The sequence below is a fragment of the Rhinoraja longicauda genome, chromosome 12 (assembly GCF_053455715.1).
Source record: "Rhinoraja longicauda isolate Sanriku21f chromosome 12, sRhiLon1.1, whole genome shotgun sequence".
In the NCBI taxonomy this organism is placed as follows: Eukaryota; Metazoa; Chordata; class Chondrichthyes; order Rajiformes; family Arhynchobatidae; genus Rhinoraja; species Rhinoraja longicauda.
Window position 1 is genome coordinate 37,796,346 of NC_135964.1, and position 19,965 is coordinate 37,816,310.

Consider the following 19,965-nt stretch of genomic DNA (forward strand, 5'->3'; position numbering starts at 1 on the left):
AGTGAATTATTAATTTTGTTTACAATAGGCAAAACATTAAATATTTGAGTAATATGATACTGAGGCTGATAAAATTCTGCAAGAATTCCAGCATCTTTTGCATTCAATCATGGGAATTTCGTGCTTCCTTAGTAGGTTCCTTAGCATGGTTAAGTCATTAAATATTGACAGAGTTGGAGCAAGTGATTTTTTTGTAATGTCCATGATGAGTTCCATTCCATCTGCCGCCTTCCCTCAATGGCAGTTAGTAACAGTTTCAATAATGGAAAAATAATGTACTATAAATATTTCTGAATATGTCTAAATTTGACAACAGTCCCATTGATTTGTTTTCACTGCACTCCCTTTAAAGTCACTCTGTTACTCAAAAACCATCAATGCATTCCACTGGATGAGGTCATTGAATGCCAACCCAAAGCCACTTTCAGAATGATGAAAAGTAACTTGTTGGTTACAAAAATAACGCTCAGCAGATACTGTCTATTTGGTGATGCACAACATTTAACAAAGAAATCATTGACATCTTGAGGGTTGCTGGCAAGGGGTGTATTCACTGTCCATTCATGGGTGCCCAGAGAAGGTAGTGGTGTGTTCGCTTCTTGCTGGTTTCCTACTGCTAAAGAGATTGCCAAGTCACTTTGCAGTAACCCAACACAGTTAAGGACCTGTCCCACTTAGGCGATTTTAAGGCGACAGCCAGCGACTAGGCTGTCGCCGACAGTTCGCCGGGGTTTTGCGGGCATGATCGTGAGGAGTCTTCCAAGAATTGTAGTGGATCTCAGCGTGTCGCTGAGAAATCAACTGGAGTGAAATTTCTCGGCGACAGCTGGCTTGTCGCCAGGTATCGTTGCTTATTGCGGGCGCTGTCGCATGCTGTCCCCTGGTTTGCTAGGTTATCTTAGATGCATTTAGAAGCACATAATATTAAAATAAGTAAAGTCATTTGAAGATACCATAAAATACTTGTGTTTAACCAATTTATTTACTGTCAGGACATTTGACAGGTAGATTGGAGGCGACAGTTTGACGGTCAGGTAAGCGTGGGAATTTTCGCGATGTTTATGGCCTTCAGCGATTAAATTTAAAGTAGGCTCCCAACCCAGATATGCAACCCAGAAACCAGATATGCATATCTCGTACATTTTCAAAGAATGCCCACACACTTTTCACAAAAATCCATTTAACCACTTTTAAAATTAAATTTCTTAATACTGCTATTAGTAAACTGGAAGTAAATCCAGTTTATGCCTTGTTACCGTGAATCTTGGTTTTCAAGTAACCCAAGCAAGATGTTATATTTCAAAACTCTCAAGTATTTACCGACTTGTCAGTGATTTCAGCGAAAATTAGGACGCCGGAGAAGCATTGACAGCGTGGGAATTTCTGCGATGTTTCCGAAGACGGTGTAATCTTGATCTGACTCGGCATTGTTGTGGTCATTGTCGTTGGGTAAAAGAAAATTTTGGCGATCTGCTACGACTTTGAGAGTCGCCGGCAGTCGCCTAAAAAATTGCCTAAGTGGGACAGGCCCTTTAGGGCGGCACAGTGACGCAGCTGTAGAGTTGCTGCCTTACAGCGCCAGAGACCTGGGTTCGATCCTGACTACGGGTGCTGTCCGTAAGGAGTTTGCATGTTCTCCATGTGGATTTTCTCCAGGTGCTCCAGTTTCCTCCCACATTCCAAAGATGTTTATATGTTAATTAGCATTGTTAATCATTGTAAATTGTCCCTAGTGTGTAGGATGGTGCTAGTGTACAGGGATCGCTGGTCGGTGTGCACTCAGTTGGCCGAAGGGCCTGTTTTCGCGCTGTATTTCTAAACTAAACTAAGTTGATGTGAATCTAGAATCATGATTAAGGTCAGGCAGGATGCATACTTCTCTTTTGGAAATTCACTTAGAACTTCACAGTGGTCTGCAGCACTAAACACACTATATAATACCTGCTGTGCTCTATACTCCTCAAATACTGTTCTGTTGACATAAATGGAATTGAAATTTGGAAGTGGAGCAAAATGTACAGCTGCTTCTGTTTAGTTGGGGATGAAGTTACAAACTGGGATGAATTTCTGGGCAATTGTTCTGTTTCTCTGGTCTCTGAACAAAGCTCTTCACTACTGCTGAAGTTCAATATTTAACTAATTATGTTTAGGCCTGCATCGAGTTCCCAAGGTAGCAATTAAGGTTGCAGACTTTACCTACAGACCTGACTACCTGACTATGCACCATTCTTTTCCCCCTACCATGACCAGTGTTGTGTATGACTCTCTGAATCTGAAAGAAAAGTTGTCTTCTCCACGTGAGATTGATACAGAACACCAATTTTATTATTGGCCACAGAAGCTGTTGTAGTTGAGGATGTGGGGTGTGCATGCAAAGAAAATGCTGGGCATGCGAATGCACAGGGATGCTGGTGATCTCCAGGGCAACCAGAACATCCAATGATGTTGTCACCCATTCTGGTATTGATTCATTATTGTTACATGTACCGAGATGCATAGAAAAGCTTTGTTTGCATGCCATCCAGTCAAAACACATTGCACATGAGTACAATCAGGTCTTGCACAAGTCCAGCAAGTAGTGCAAAGAGAAAATTATCAGAGTGCAGAACATAGTGCTGCAATACAATAGTGTTAGTTGCAGTCAAAAACTCCAAGGTCTGCAATAAGGTAGGTTGGAAGATGATGGGAGGACCATTCAGTAGTCTGATAACAGCGGGCAAAAAGCTGTTCTTGAATCTGGTGATAGGTGCTTTCAAACTTTTATATCTTCTGTGTGATTGGAGAGGGGAGCAGAGGGAATGACCAGGGTGAAAAGTGTCCTTGCTTATGTTGGCTGCTTTCCCGAGGCAGAGTGAAGTACAGATGGAGTCTGTGTTATGGACATGGTTACATCCACAACTCTCTGATATTTTTTTGTGGTTTTGGGCAGATCTGTTGCCACACCGAGCTGTGATGCATCCTGAAAGCACGCTTTCTGTGGCAAGAAGTTGGTAAGAGTCATTGGGACATGATGAACTTTCTTAGTCTGAGGATGTAGAGGCACTGGGAGAGTTTCAGCCATACTTTAACTTGAAACACCATGATAGGAAGCCAAGTCTTCAGGGTCACATAATGTGAAGCCACAGGCTTTTCTATGTCCTCCTGATACTGGGCTTGATTCTTGGAGACCATTTGATGCCAAGCTTGAATCCTCAGGATTCATCCTGTCGAGTTCAAATCATTGAGGTCTACCAAGTCAGGCTTGGGTCTTTGAAACCCATTCAATATCAGGGTCAGGTCCTAAAAGGCTACCTGCTATCAAGTCATCCTCAAAGATCTCAGATTTAAGACCTACCCAATGACCAACTGGAACCATACCAGGCAATTCAATGGCTGGCACTGACTACAATTTCAAAGACTGGTTCTGTGGTACAGAGGAGTAGGGTGAAGCCAGGCAGGGCTATATTAAAAGGAGGCTCAATAGTTAAGGGGACTATTTTTTAATCCAGGATGGTATGTGGCCTCCGTGGTGTGAGGGTCGAGGATGCCTTCACGGAAAGTTCTCAAGAGGGAGAGGGAGCAGTCAGAAGTCGTGTACCTTGAAACACATGACTTGGGTAGAAAGAGGGAAGAGGTTCTGCAGAGTGAATATAGGGAGCTAGGCAAAAAATTACAAAGGTGGACCTCAAGGTTAATAATCTCTGAATTACTCCCGGTGCCACCTGCTAGTATGAGTAGGAGGATAGGACAGATGAAAGCTTGGCTGAAAATTTGTTGCGGGGAGCAGGGATTCAAGTTTTTGGACCTTTGGGATCTCTTGTGGGACTGAAGTGAACTGTGGAGAGGGACAGGTTGCACTGGAACTGGGGGGAGACCAACATGTTTTTGGGTTGATTTGCTAGTCCTACCAGGGAGTAAAGATGTTTATTAACATTTATAGTAGGACCTTGATCAGCTGAGTGAGTGGGCCGAGGAATGGCAAATGCCGTTTAATTCATATAAGTGCGAGGTGTTGCCTTTTGTGAAGTCCTTCACAGTGGACAATAGACAATAGGTGCAGGAAGAGGCCATTCGGCCCTTCAGTAGGTTCTGGGGAATGTTATCGTTCAGAGTTTCCAGAAAGTGTTGTCTCAAGTAGACTGGACGGTGAAGAGGCTTTTGGCTGTGAAGAAGACTTTGGGCATAATGTCCTTCATCAGTCAGGGCATTGAGTACAACAGTTAGGATGATATATTGCAGTTGTACAAGACATTAGTGAGGCCGCACTTGGAGTATTGTACACAGTTTTTGACAATGTGCTACTTGAAATATTAGGCTGGAGAGAGTGCATAAGAGATTTTAAAGGATGTTGTCAGAATTCAAAAAACTGGCTTATTGGGAGAATTTAAGCAGGCTAGGACTTTATTCCCTTGAACATAGGGGACTGAGGGGTGACGTTATAAAGATGTAAAATGTCCTGAGAGGCACAGATTGTGTGCCTTTTTCTTAAGATTGGGGAATCAAGAACCAGATGGCATAGGTTTCAGATGAGAGGGAAGACAATTATTGGGAAACTGGCAGGCAACTTCTTCCCACAGAAGATGGTACTTTTATGGAATGAGTTGCACGAGGAAGTGGTTGGGGCAAGTTCAATGAAAGCATTTAAAAGACGTTTGAACTTTACATGGATAGGAAATCTTTCGAGGGTTATAGGTGAAAGGCAGACAAATGGGATCAGAGATGGGCAACTGGGTCGGCACTAAGGGGTTGGGTTGAAGGGCCTGTTTCCATCCTTTATGACTCTATGATAACTTTAGCCTGAGGGATTCCCAGAAAAAGCAGATGTTATAACGGTCACTTGTTTTTAAGGGTGGACTGGGAGGAAATGCAACCAACCTTAGGGCAGTGAGAAATGTTGGCTCTCTGGGTTTATAAAGTGAGCAGATTTTTTTGGAAACAAAAACCCACTGCTCTAATGTATTTTTTGAATAGCTTGGAGTATTGCCTTTAGAATTTAGTGGTCAGATCTCAGGGATAGATAGATCCTGTATGATATTTTCTTTTTCCTCTTTTGCTTAGTTAATGTCATTTCGTGTTATGTTGACCATTATACAGACAGTTTGGCCCATTGGGCCATTACTGCTCTTGAGATCATCTGTTACACTGCAGCACTTGTTGGAATTGAATTTTGGCATCTTTAGCCATGATCCCATTACCTTCTTTTGTGTAGTTAATAATGATCTACATGCAAATATTTTGTGTAGGTCCCAATGCATATTGTTCTTACTACCTAAATCATTGCTCTGTTGACAATTGGATGTACTGCCCCATCTACTTAGCTCATTCTTTCAAAGCAGATCAACACACTTCAATAATTTTGCCTCTTGTCTCCTCTTGTAATCCACAGCTATTTCCACAGCCAACCTTCTTTTCCTGACCCATCTCTCTCCTCCCAATTACAACTTTGTTCTACACTATCAAATCTTCGATTTGAAATCAATTTAAAATATCTAGTCCAAAATTGTATTTCAGTTTTAAAACATAGAATATAGAACAGTACAGCACAGAAACAGGCCCTTCAGCTCACAATGTCTGTGTCAAACATGATGACAAGTTGACCTAATCTCATCTGCTTGCATGTGATCCATATCCTTCTGTCCCCTGCATATGCATGTGACTATCCAAAAGCATCTTAAATGCCACAATCATTTCTGCCCCCACCACCACCCCTGACATTGCATTTGAGGCACCCACTGCTTTCTGTGTAAAAAAAAAATGTCCTGCATATCTCCTTTAACATTTGGCCTTTTCACCTTAAAGCGATATACACGTCTGGCTTTTCCACCCTGGCAACAATTCTGACTGTCCACCCTTACTTCTTTCGTGTCCATCATCCATGTTTCAAATGTTACATCACTGTCATCGTCCGTCCTGAAAAGGGCGCAAGCTTCCGCGACAATCAGTGGGAGCCTCACTTGTACAGTAGACGATGGTGGCAGCAGAATTAGCTCAGGACACTTCCAGTTTCCAGCCCCGCGACGTGGACGCTTCTGCTATGGGGCCAGTGTCTACCCTATCTATGCCTCTCATAATTTTATATACTTCTATCAGGTCTCCCCTCAATCTCCGACGCTCCAGTGAAAACAGTCTTAAGGCTTTTTTTAACGACTCTAACTACTTGTGTTGCCATTTTCGGGGAGCAATGGATTTTGATCTCAAGATACCCCCGTGCACTTCAATTTTTAAAGAGCTTTTGATTCAATCTTGGGGGATATCCAAGTCAAAATCTTAAGCGGAACTTTCTCTGTAACCAGGAGATGAAAAAGAGTGTTGATGCTGGAGTCTGCAGCAGAAACCAAACTGCTGGAAGAACTAAGCAAGACAAACCTGGGGATGCCTCCATAGATGCTGCTCATCCCGCTGAGTTCCTCCAGTATGTTTTATTTTCTCTATAACCCCAATGAAACGTCCAATCACTGTTTGATAGTTTTGATAAATGCCATTGCCATTTGACAGATCGACCACAATAAGGACTCAAGGGGCATATTTCAAACATTAAATTCTAATTTAATTACTTGAGCTGTATGCCACATTGGAAAATAAGAATGTTAACTTTTTTGGGAATGTCAATTTATTAAATGAATGCCTTATTGTCATTTGATCTTAATTGTCGCATGCAAGGTTGCAACCTATTCCACAGACCAAAAGTGGACGCAATAAAATTAAACACAATGCTGTCAGAACTGTATACAAATCAATAAAATTGCACTGCTGATATGTTTGGCAAACTAATTTAAAGACCGTAACAGATGGAGTAAATGTTGCCAGTTTATTCATTTACTGCAGTGTCATGTAAATTTATTGATGTGTAAATAAGAGAAACCTTACAAATTTACACATTGGAATATTTAACAGCCACACATTATATGGTAACTTGCTTTCATTAACTAACAAATTTCTCTAACACAGAGAAACAAAATATACATGTTGGAGTAATTAGCAGCACATAATACAAGGTGATTCGCTTTTATTGAATAACACATTTCTCCCACGTGTGAAAATGACAAACCACATTACACCAGTAGTTTTGAATCCCAGTTGATTTCTATAGCTGCAATGCACCTGTGCCCCACATCAACCCTCCCTGCTCCCCCCCCCCCCCCCCCCCCCCCCCCCCCAGGCAATGAATACTCCACCTCACCCATTCACCAGCCCATCCCCTGCTCCACTCTCGGTGAAAGAAACCCCATGCACTTTAACTGCTGTGAGCTGGAGAGCTCTCATCCAGCGACCAAATACATTTTCATTCAAACAGAAAGATATAATGAAGTGCAATTGTGTGCTTTTCACTGAAAATGGGATATTCGTGCCATCTGGAAACTCAAAAAATGGCAGACAGATTGCAACCCCAATTATGCAACGTGATCTGTCCCAGTTCATGCTTGCTACCACAGCAGAGGAGTGAGAGCTATTGCTCCCCGAGGTGCCTCTTTCTCATGCACAGAATTTTTCTGCAAGACCTGGGACTCCCCAGTGCAGGTGAAGGATCCTTTACTGCCTCGCTGTCATGGAATGAGTTATAGTAGAGCGCTCTGAGTATTGGAGTTTCACAGGAAAGGGATGAAAGCCATAAGCCCTATATCTCACACCGCAAGAATTTGTCAGCAGGGGTAATATCTTTCAATCTTGTTGAAGAATCAGGACCGTGGAACAAGAGTAGATATCAAATCACGGCCCGCGGAGAGTAGGGATCAGACTGTGCAATGAAACTCCCTGTATGCATTGCTGGCTTTAAGGATATAAGTGCTTTTTCATTCATTCACCGGATGTGGGGAGTTGCTGACTGGGCCAACATTCATGACCCATCCCTCATTACTCCTGAACTGAGTGACATTCCAGGGAGCTGTTGGGTGTCAATCATGTTATGGAAAGTCTGGGGTCACACACAGGCTAGACCAGATATGGGCAGCAGATTTTTTTTTTACAGTAATGCAGTAGTTTCACAGCAGCCATTAGCGCGACTAACTTTATAGTTTAGTAAGTCTTTTTCTTAAGAACTATGTAATTATTAATGATTTTAATTGTAAGTTTTTTTTTTGTGTGCATGGGGTCAGAGATGAAATAGCAGCCATTATCTCCCCATGGTTGCAAGGGTTTTGCATTAAGTCCATCAGTTCGTAAGTGATAGGAGCAGAATTAGGCCATGTGGCCCATCAAGTCTACTCTGCCATTCAATCATGGCTGATCTATCTCTCCCTCTTAACCCCATTCTCCTGCCTTCTCCCATAATGCCTGATACCCGTACTAATCAATAATCTATCTCTGCCTTTTAAATATCTATTGACTTGGCCTCCACAGCCTTCTGTGGCAATGAATTGCACAGATTCATCGCCCTATGTTTAATGACATTGTCAAGCCACTTACGGATCAATTCTATAGGTAGTCAACAGCTGAGTCAATAATGACTTTTGCCTGATCTCAATGTGAGCCACATAAAACTTGGAATAAAGTTAACCATAAATATATTTTAATTTTAATGTTTATTTCTATTCTTTTGTCAGGAGGAGCAGAGATCTTCCTAGGTCCCATATGCAAGAACAAGGCTTTGCCTGCCCCACGTTCACACTTCTGTACAGCTGTAAGGTTGATTCTGACCTCTGGTGCTGTCTGTGTGAAGTCTTGTGCGTTTCATCCCAGTCTCAATTATCCTCTGGCATACCAAAGAGATGTAAATTGCCCTTCCATGTAGATTAATGGCAAAAAGAATCAGAGGGTTTGATGGCCACAGGTGAGAAAAAACTAAGTTGCAGGGCATTAGGAATAAGGAGAAGGATTGGGCTTCAAGTGATTGTTCCCCTGAGAGCCTGCATAGACAGAGACATGAGGGCCAAATAGCTCCCTTCTGCATCATTATAATTACAGGATCGCTTCTTTCCTGGATATGGGGCTATCTGGAAGAAACCCTCTGCGATATATTTGCATTAGGGAGGCCTTTCCTGCCATTGATCTCCTTCTGCAAAATCATCTGCTGCAAATACTGCTGGTGAACAATTCTGGTGTTCCAAGACTGGAGAATCATCACTTTGGCATTGGTCAGATGTTGAATGGCTTACTTGCTTTAATTCATATTATCACCTTAAAAAAAAGATCACACACATGCACGCATTAAGATGTAAAGAAGTACCTAATTAATATTTTCCACATCATTGCTGTTATAAAGAATTGCAATGAAGCTTGTTATATTTTCCTTTCATGTGCACACTGTATTAATTTCCAGGAAATCATAGTGAAGCAAACATTCGCAGATGTAACAACAAAATAGCAGCCATAAATCCAGTAAATTGCATCGTCCTTCTACTTTCTTTTAATCATTGGAAGCTTATTACCATCTGAATTCGAAACATAGAAAAAAAATAGGTGCAGGTGTTGGCCATTCAGCCCTTCGAGCCAGCCCTTCGATTCAATATGATCATGGCTGATCATCTAAAATCAGTATCACATTCCTGCTTTCTCCCTTATCCCTTGATTCCTTAAGCCCGAAAAGCTAAATCTAACTCTCGAAAACATCCAGTGAATTGGCCTCCACTGCCTTCTGTGGCAAATCATCTGATTGTTTTATTATTTTGATTATTTTAACATAATCTCTTACAAGTGTTTTATAGCTTCACGCTCTTCTGAAAGCTGGTTTACATACACAGGTAGTAGATTGAGGTGTCTGAAGTGGGCAGAATATCATTCTGACCACTGATGTCTTTAATATCTAACCAGCAGTTAACCAGTTAAACTCTTCTGCCTAACCTTCCATTCTCGTTCCCTTCTTAAGATCAAGGCAACTAACTTTGAACTAGGTCACCAGATGGTCTGAGGTCCTGTAGACCGTGCCTGCACAATGAGGTGACAGATTTAAAATAGACAATAGACAATAGACAATAGGTGCAGGAGTAGGCCATTCAGCCCTTCGAGCCAGCACCGCCATTCAATGCGATCATGGCTGATCACTCTCAATCAGTACCCCGTTCCTGCCTTCTCCCCATACCCCCTCACTCCGCTATCCTTAAGAGCTCTATCCAGCTCTATCTTGAAAGCATCCAACGAACTGGCCTCCACTGCCTTCTGAGGCAGAGAATTCCACACCTTCACCACTCTCTGACTGAAAAAGTTCTTCCTCATCTCCGTTCTAAATGGCCTACCCCTTATTCTTAAACTGTGGCCCCTTGTTCTGGACTCCCCCAACATTGAGAACATGTTTCCCGCCTCTAATGTGTCCAATCCCCTAATTATCTTATATGTTTCAATAAGATCCCCCCTCATCCTTCTAAATTCCAGTGTATACAAGCCTAATTGTTCCAGCCTTTCAACATACGACAGTCCCGCCATTCCGGGAATCAACCTAGTGAACCTACGCTGCACGCCCTCAATAGCAAGAATATCCTTCCTCAAATTTGGAGACCAAAACTGCACACAGTACTCCAGGTGCGGTCTCACCAGGGCCCGGTACAACTGTAGAAGGACCTCTTTGCTCCTATACTCAACTCCTCTTGTTACGAAGGCCAACATTCCATTGGCTTTCTTCACTGCCTGCTGTACCTGCATGCTTCCTTTCAGTGACTGATGCACTAGGACACCCAGATCTCGTTGAACATCCCCTCTTCCTAACTTGACACCATTCAGATAATAATCTGCCTTTCTATTCTTACTTCCAAAGTGAATAACCTCACACTTATCTACATTAAACTGCATCTGCCATGTATCCGCCCACTCACACAACCTGTCCAAGTCACCCTGCAGCCTTATTGCATCTTCCTCACAATTCACACTACCCCCCAGCTTAGTATCATCTGCAAATTTGCTAATGGTACTTATCATCTAAGTCATTAATGTATATCGTAAATAGCTGGGGTCCCAGCACCGAACCTTGCGGTACTCCACTGGTCACTGCCTGCCATTCCGAAAGGGTCCCATTTATCCCCACTCTTTGCTTTCTGTCTGTCAACCAATTTTCTATCCATGTCAGTACCCTACCCCCAATAGCATGTGCTCTAATTTTGCCCACTAATCTCATTGTAAAACTACTTTTTTGTCTTGGCAGGTGCCGTGTGGGTGAGAACTGGTGGTACAGAGGAGAGCACTGTGAAGAGTATGTCTCTGAAACACTCGTTGTGGGCATTGCTATCACCTCAGTGGCTGGTTTCCTTTTGGTAGCTTCCGTTGTGATTTTCCTTGTAGCCAAAATGCTCCGTGCTCAATATGCCAAAAGTGAAACTCACGAATCTAGAGAGTAAGTACCTAGATAAATGGATAGATTAAAAAGAGCAGATGAATGGTCCTCCCTTTGTTAGAACAATATGAAGCAGGCTGCTAAGGCAGAGATTGACAGGTTCTTGATTAGTATGGGTGTCGGGGGTTATGGGGAGAAGGCAGGAGAATGGGGTTGAGAGGGAAAGATAGATCAGCCATGATTGAATGGAAGAGTAGACTAGATGCGCTGAATGGCCTAATTCTGCTCCTATAATTTATGAATTTTTGAACTTGTGACTCATGTTTGATGCCTTGAGATTAGTACCCAACCCCAACGTGCCAGTAGACTCTGGTGAAAGACTAGACTATTCCCCATCATTGGTGAGTTGCCTGCAGAGCACCCAAGAACTCAATTGAGATACACTGGAAATCCACCCATTGATAGAACCTTCCACCCTTCCACCAGAGTACCTTCCATCCTTTATTCTAAAAAAAACCCAAATTCTGGCTAATTTAGTTTCTGCGGGGAACCCAAAGCAAACTTCAATGGAAATGACATCAATTCTTCTACATAGAAACAGTATTTCGTCCAGCTGGTCTGCATTCCCTACAAGCCTCTTCCAGTGTACACCAGCTAATTCCATCGATATGTCTTTTCTTCTTTTCTCCTATGCGTGTTTATTTAGCTTTCCCATTAAAAACAACATAACAAGATCCATATTCTAAACATTCTTTGGTAAAATGTTTTTTTTTTCTGAATTCCCAACTTGATTCTTTCCTTGAGCAAGTTATACTGTTGATTTGCTCTGATTAGACCAGAACTCTAAGGTGGAACCAGCCTTTCTCATCACTATTTTAGCAAACTTTTCATAAATTTCCCTTCCTTTTTCCAATAAAAATGAATCTCAGCTTGTGCAATCTTTGACAGCTCTGGCTTCTTCATTTTCAATCTAAAATGCAAAAAAAGAATTCAGTTATCATCAGAAGATTGAACATTGCACTATATTTTTTCCAATAATAATTGAAGATTATGGTTTTCTATCAAATTTTGGTGGATGTGACAATTTTTTAAAGAAATGCTCAAATTTTGTCCTTGCCTGTTAATAAAAGTCCTATTCAGTTACTCCTCAAAGAACGTAGAAAAAGATTTTATATTGTTTGTCTTTACAGTTTTAACATGTCAAAAATAAAGAAAAACACATGTGCCATTTCTCCATTAGAGATGACGATAGCCTGGCTTCAGCAGAAAATGGAACAAAACATAACCCTATGTATGAGAGTGATGCCACGACCTCGTATAGTCACTACAAGAGACGCTACCCACATGTATCCCCCTACAGTTCAAGCAGTGGAGAGACATCTGCCAACTTCAGCAGTGATGAGATTCGACATGTCTATGAGTGCACTGAACTTAGCAAAGAGGTAGAGTTCAGAAAGTTTAAGGTTTTGTAGTTTAAATTTATTTGAGCTGCATTAGATTATGCAGTGAAGTTAGGTCCAATGCAGCTTCAATGACGAATGTGCCTGGTGAGGATTTGGTTTCAATCGATTGTGTAAAATAATCGGTGTTAACACTGCTTTAGTAAAATAAAATTTCCAATGAACCATGGGTACACTACAAATTTGCCACATCACTAAAAATACTTTTAACATTGAAGTACATATGGGGTTAATAGATGATTTTTAACTTGTAGGTCTATGTCACTTAGATGGAATCTTAATTTATGGTGCAAAATAAAGTATAGCCATACAGAAGTCATACTTCTACAACAGTAAGCTTGTAAGCCTCATGAGAGTTATGTTCTTCACTTAAGATAACAAGAGACTGCCTGACAAATCTGATGAACTTTCATTTTCTGCAATGGAATTGCAATTTTGATGACTACACTTTGGATAATTTTCTTCATCAATCAATCACAGCCATTTGGCTACCAGGCAAAACATATCTTAGTTGCATATCTTTCCCCTGAAGTCAAGTTCAAAGTGATTATTTTAACCACTACTTATGTCAGCTGTCTCAGTTGGCAGCATCCTAAACTCGAAATGAGAAGGTTTGGGGTTCAATTCCTGCTCTGGGGACTCAATTAGATAAATGTAGGCTGTCACCCCTGTGCCTCATTTACAGAGTTTCTTCCTTTTGGATAAGATAATAAGCCCATGAAAACTTTCATGTCAATGTGGAAGGTCACCTTTTTTTAAAAAGAGCATGAGAATTATCATTCTAGGTCGCTAGGATCAGTATATATGTTCAAAATAACTTGCCCTGCTGTAGAACATATTGAGATGGCTTGAAACAATGGTAGGCAGGATATGATTTTGTTTATTATTTTCTGTTTTCATTAGTGACACTGTAACAAAAGCAAAAGGTCATGAAACTAGCTTAACTTACAAAATTCGTTAGTGTGTTAGAAAATGAGACCGACTTAATTATCAAGCTACTGACTGTGCTTATTGTTGCTCTTCTAGGAAATTCAAGACAGACTTCGGATAATAGATCTGTATACGAAGGATAAGCAGTTTGCAGAGTTGGTGCGACAACATCAGACGTAAGTTGTGTATATTGTGCTCACAAAATCTTGGCACAGCAGAAGGGACAAATATGAAAGTTAATATTGTCTTATAGTAAAATATGGACATCTACAAAGTCATGGCACAAATCACTTGGCGTGTTTCAGGATTAAGGGACCCCCTTACATTTACGTAGCGTCATATAACGTTACCAAATTCCTCATATTAGAGGAATAAAAAACGAGATATAATCTTAAAATTCAATCTATTTACGACAGGAAGAAATTTTCACACCATCTAAAATCTATTCTCCAACATGTTGTGGATAAGACACAACTGGATCATTTCGAAATGATGTTGATAGAAAAAAACATTAGTAGAAGCAGGAAGAGGCCATTTTGCCCCCTGCACCTGCTCCACCATTCATTAATGTCATGGTTGAACTTCTTCCTCAGTGGTGCTGTCTTGCATAAATTAACCCCACATCCATTTATTCTCTAATATTCAACTATCTTTAAACTCTGTCTTGAATGTACTTGGCAACCAAGCTTTCTCCACCCTCATGGAAAGAGACTTCAAAAGAATCACAGCCTTCTGGGTGAAGACATTTCTTCTCACATCAAACCTTAGTGACCCTTGGTTCTGGACATATCCACCAGGGGAAATGTTATCACTGCACCTGCCTTGTTAATCCATGTAAGAATTTGTTTCAATAAGAATGTCTCTCATTCTTCTCAAATCAATCTGAATTGGGTTAAGGCCCGTTCTGTTTAAAGTCTCCTCAAAGGACAACATCCTCTTTCCAGGAATGAATTGACAAATCTTTGTCACATTGCCTCAGTTTATCCTTCCTAGAGATGAAAGATCAGACCTGTACACGGTATTTCACATAAAATGTCACTAGGGCACTGCACATATTTGGTAGGGAATCTTTAATCTTACAATTACTCCATTTACCTAATTATTTGCTGAATCCTTCATTGACTAATTTAACAGGGTGCTTATGTCCTTCTGAACAACGATACCTTTCAATTTCTAATCATTTGAAAAATGTGCTGAGTTTATTTTCTACCAAAGTGGATGACCTGTAATTTTCCCCACATTATATTGCACTTGTTACATCTTCACTGATATACTTAACTTGTCCATATACTTCTAAAGCCTCTATACATCCTCCTTACAACCCCATATAATCACTTAGTTTTGTACCATCAGTAAACTTGGACATATTACACTTAGTCCCGTCAATGAAATCATTCATATTGATTCCGAAAAACTGAAGGCTAGTGCAGATCACTGCAGTATGGTACTCATCACGGCAACCCAACCCACAATTGACCATTTTATTGCTCCTCTCTATTTTCTGTCTTTCAACCAATTGAGAAAATGTGGCAAGTCTCAAAAAGCTCATGCAGACAGACTATGTCTGAAGAAGGGTCTTGACCTGAAACATCTTTCCAGAGATACTGCCTGTCCCGCTGAGTTACTCCAGCTTTTTGTGTCTATCTTCAGAACCCACTTTGTTTAATGATTGTAATGCTAACTGTAGATTATGCCGCTGGTCTCACCAACAGAACAACTAAAACCAAATTAGTTATACGTCACTGATGACCAGAACACACGGTCCCTCGCTCAAACTAAAGCAATCTAACATTGAATAAACCGCAATGCAAATAATTTCAATTGCTCATGAAACCTATTTTAAAATTAATGCAGCATAGCTTAATGAAACATACTGGAATGGTACCATGGAAAAATGTAGAAACAAGGAACTGCAGATGCTGGTTTACCAAGGAAAGACACAAAATGCTGGAGTAACTTCGTAGGTCAGGCAGAAAACATAATAGTTTTCTTCCACTCCTACAGTTCAAAACTGCTCTGATTTTATTACTCTGTATCAATGCGACTTAATTTATGTGTCTAAATAATGAATATCAATATAGATGATTATTGTGTGCTTATTAAACATGGATAGATGGCGCTTCGGGTTGGGATCCTTCTTAAGACTATGCACCACATCCGAATATAGGTTTTGGATTTGCTGCGCACCATGCATTTCCAGTTTAAGTTTATTTGCACAGATTTTGTATCCAGATAATTGACAAAGTGAATCATTATGGAACGAATAAAAATAATTACATTATTTAAAGTTAAGATGAAGAGTATTTATTGTTATATGGGCCTAGATACATCTGACCAGCCCAGCTAAGCAATAGCAAGGTACATTGATGCTATTTCTAATGGACATTTATTTTCTTTTTCTCCCATAGAGCCATAGATAATAACCCAAGAAATCCTCCAAGCTAGTCACTCAGAAGGAGAAAATATAAATGGTAACAATTCTGAGTTTAATATTTTATTAAAATATCTTATTAATGTAAAATATCATTACAAATTAGTAAAATCAACTTTGTTTCCAAGCACCAAAAAGTCTCAGTGGGAAGGGGTGCCAGTGATCCTGATGTCCTTCCCTCCTGATAATGATTTAAATGGGATTGAAAATCAGGGTGAGGTTGCAACGAGCAGCCAATAATAGCACCAGACATCAAAGTCGAATTCCCACACTTACAATCTGCAACAGAGAATGAGGGGGGGGGGGGGGGGGGGGGGGGAAGGAATGACACCGTTTATCACCAACAATGGATCTATAAAGCCATAAAAAGAAAACTTCAAAAAGGTGTTTTCTTGAGTACGAAAAAAAACAAAAACTAGAGAACTTACATCAAACATTAAATCTGGGTTGAACATCACCTTGATAATCGTAAACAGTTACGCTCTGTGTTTAGTAAAAGGAATAAGGAAACGCCTGAAAAATCTACAAGAAAAAAGCAATAATGATGTGCTAGCATGATTCTAGAATTACACACATTTCGTCAGTCTGAAAGGTAAAAACAAAGGTGACCTTTTGATTCATGTTACAGATTAGGAAATGACTTGACAGGGCAGTAGACATTTCCACTTGCAATTGAGACCACATGGGGGCCAAGAGAGTAGTATAAATATGGAGCTTGCTGCACAAGAGGAAAGTAGCATGGGTGTACTTGAGAGGAAGCTAAGTGAAAATAGTAGAGCAAAAAGAATTGATGGAAAAACTGATTGGGTCAGATGAGAGAAACTAATTATTTGTTTTCTCACTATTTAGAAAGATAATATCTGTTTATATTTTGGATACTCCAGAATGAAGGAGAGGACATTGATCACTTGAGCTAGTTTAGTTTAGAGATACCGCATGGAAACAGGCCTTTCGGCCCACCAAAACCACGCCAACCATCGATCACCCATTCACACTAGTCGCGTACACTCCCTACACACTAGGGACAATTTACAGAGGCCAATTAACTTGAAAACCTGCACATCTTTGGGATGTGGGAGCAATCTCCACACAGACATCACAGGACCCAAGGTGAAGATTGAACCGGGATCTCTGGTGCTGTGGGGAGTGGCTCTACTAGCTGCGACACTGTGCCGGTATTAGAAGAATTAATTCTCAGTTTTCATCAGGTCAAATCAATAGAGGACCAGTTATAATAATCAGGCCAGAATATTGACTACATGCTGGGTGTGGAACTCCTGCTTACTCCCCATAGAGGAGATTAAATTGCACCATGTTGCTGATAAATGAATCCTTTGTCTCTGTACAGATTGTTCAATCTTCTATCAATCACACCTTCTACCAATGATGGAAAAGGCAAGAAATGAATATGACTGTCGAGGTGCTCACATAATCATTGTTACTATAGTAACAGAAACACATTAGTAACATTGAACATGGTTGTTATATGGTTCCATCATTTTATTAATTTCTGAAGTTACAGTATTGCTGTATTAGAATTTTATCAAGTTTGTGATAAGTAGAAGCTTAAGAAGAAAGGAAATAATGTTATAAATAGTATTTAAATACTGTGAAATTCTCTGTAGGGTTGAGTAAAATTTCTTGCAATATTGAGGGATCATAACAGCAGAACGTTATTAGTAAATGAATAGGTCTAAAGAAGAATTCTGAATGCTTAAACAGGGCTGTAAAATGATAGCTGTAATTCCACTCGGGTGGATACGGAGCAGAATTGGAAAAACTAGCCAATTTTCCTCTCCAGAGCTGAGAGGGCTGACACTAATTTTAGCTACATGTAGCCACTTTACCCATGGTCAGGCCTGCAACTTGATTTAGATTTGGACCAAACTTGGAATGAAATAAAGTACTTTCTAGCACTGTAACTGTTAAAGAAGCAGTTCATTGGTTTCATTGAAAACAAGATCCTTTCATGAACAGCGATTAAAATATACTGGACACATTTCTACGATTTGTACAGGCCATCCTCTGGCAATGAACTGATTTCATTTATACAATCAATCAATTATGTCCCAAAGTCAGCAAATACACAAACATCACTCAATATGGTAACGAGATCTTCACAGTCTTGTAATAAATAGCATCAAAACCACCTGAGACTGATAAGAAATGGAAAAATACTAAAATTGGACACAGCCTGAGTCGTTCATAAGTCAGACTGTTGAAATTGAAAATGTTATGGGAGCTGTTATGTACAGGTGTCCCTAAGATAGGGGTTCAAAACCCAACGATGGCCAGTATTCCACATCTAGGTGAATTGTTATACTTCACAGAATTCTGTACTTTTTTTTCTATCACTCCTACAGTTTAAAACTGCTCTGATTTTATAATGCTGCATCAATGTGGCTTGATTTATGCATCTTAATAATGAATATCAATATGTATGATTATTGAGCACATATTAAATATTTGCATCGTGTCACGTTCGTAATCCATTCCACAGCCATTTAAATTATGTAATGTGCTTGTTGTATTTTTTAATTTAAAAAATAGTTTTGATATGGTCAGGTTTGCACTGAATGCTTAAACCCAATCAATGTAATTTATTAGCATGCTTAAAACAAGAACGTACAGCTGCTGGAACTCTGAAATGAAAGTGGAGATGTTTTGTAAGTAGGACAGCATTCATGGCGAGAAAAACAATTACGTTTTCAGGTCCTTCCATCAGAATTGGAAAAGAACTGACATGCTGAATATCTCCACCATTTCCTGTTTTTTATTTTATTGCTTACTTGAGATAAATTTAAGTGGCTGAATAAACAACCTAAGCAGGAGGAGAGACAGAGTGGTGAATCTGTTGAGCTAGTCTGCATTTGCACATTGCTCCTCCCCTTCATGAAAATCGACAGTGCAGTGAAATTGTCTTCTCAATTGTTACAACTTGCTTGTAAACATGTGTCATAAGTATAGGACAACAGGTTTTTAAACACAAGAATTTTAACACAAAATGAACATGCATAGGAAAATGATGTAGAAAATAAAATGATGGAAAAATGATGATAATTTAAAGTGGTAAACATTAATCTTCTGGGATTTATTTTATCCCATCATAAATCATCACCAGCTTTTTGGAAAGCCTGCATTGTGTTTCAATCGATAATTAAGGTGTATCAAGTGAAAGTACTGACTGTCATTTTGAATAAATGCAATTCATTGGATTAAATGTAAGTAACATTTACATAAACTGCTACCCCCAGCAAATCTGATTTAATTTGGATGTTTACTGAATATAATAAATCTACCACAATTATTCATTTCTAAAAATGTAATCACTGCGCTTTGAGAAATTAATTTTCTGAACATGTTTGGAGATATTTTGAAAATTTATATAAATGTAAATACAACTTTTATCATGATGTATAATTTTTCTGTTCTTTTCACATTTCTATTGTGAATGCTCTCAAAAACAGCTTCTACTTTACAGCTATCTTTCGGGAAATCAGTCTTGGCTCCCTGCACACATACCTGCAGGGCTTTTTGAAAAGAATCTTACTGTAAGAATTGTTTGCTACCTCGCTGAAGGATACCAAAGCTTTGGGGGCTTTATATTTGTGTTTGTAGCAACAGTGGTTTATTATTTTATTTTAGAATTGTGTGCAATAGAAAAATAGATTTAAGATATAACTCAATCAGTATAATTTTCAGAATGTAATCATTCCACTCTCTGTTTGTGTACACTTAACTTGAAACATATCGACATTTTAAAACGGAAAAATGCAGTGGGTCTGACCTGAATAATGCAGAATGAGTCATTTCTATATTTAAATAAGGATCATTTTTATTGAAATAAGCTGTGTAAAATTCAGTCCTTTTGTACATTTGATGCACACCACCTATTTTTTTAAATTAAAATAGAGCATTGTTAATACCTGCTTCATGTTTCATCACTTTAATGCTTTGGTGTTTACATT

At 39.7% G+C, this 19,965-nt stretch overlaps 1 protein-coding gene across 1 annotated transcript in view; it reads left to right on the forward strand.

Moving 5' to 3' along the window:
• The window catches only part of impg2a (interphotoreceptor matrix proteoglycan 2a), a 63,422-nt gene extending 45,056 nt beyond the window's left edge, over window positions 1–18,366 (forward strand). Inside the window, exons 16-19 of the mRNA XM_078408594.1 lie at window positions 11,048–11,236; window positions 12,417–12,618; window positions 13,663–13,742; window positions 17,346–18,366. Coding sequence (XP_078264720.1) covers window positions 11,048–11,236; window positions 12,417–12,618; window positions 13,663–13,742; window positions 17,346–17,403 — 529 coding nt within the window. The 3' untranslated portion in view covers window positions 17,404–18,366. The remainder of the gene's footprint in view (window positions 1–11,047; window positions 11,237–12,416; window positions 12,619–13,662; window positions 13,743–17,345) is intronic.
• Window positions 18,367–19,965: the final 1,599 nt, after the last annotated feature.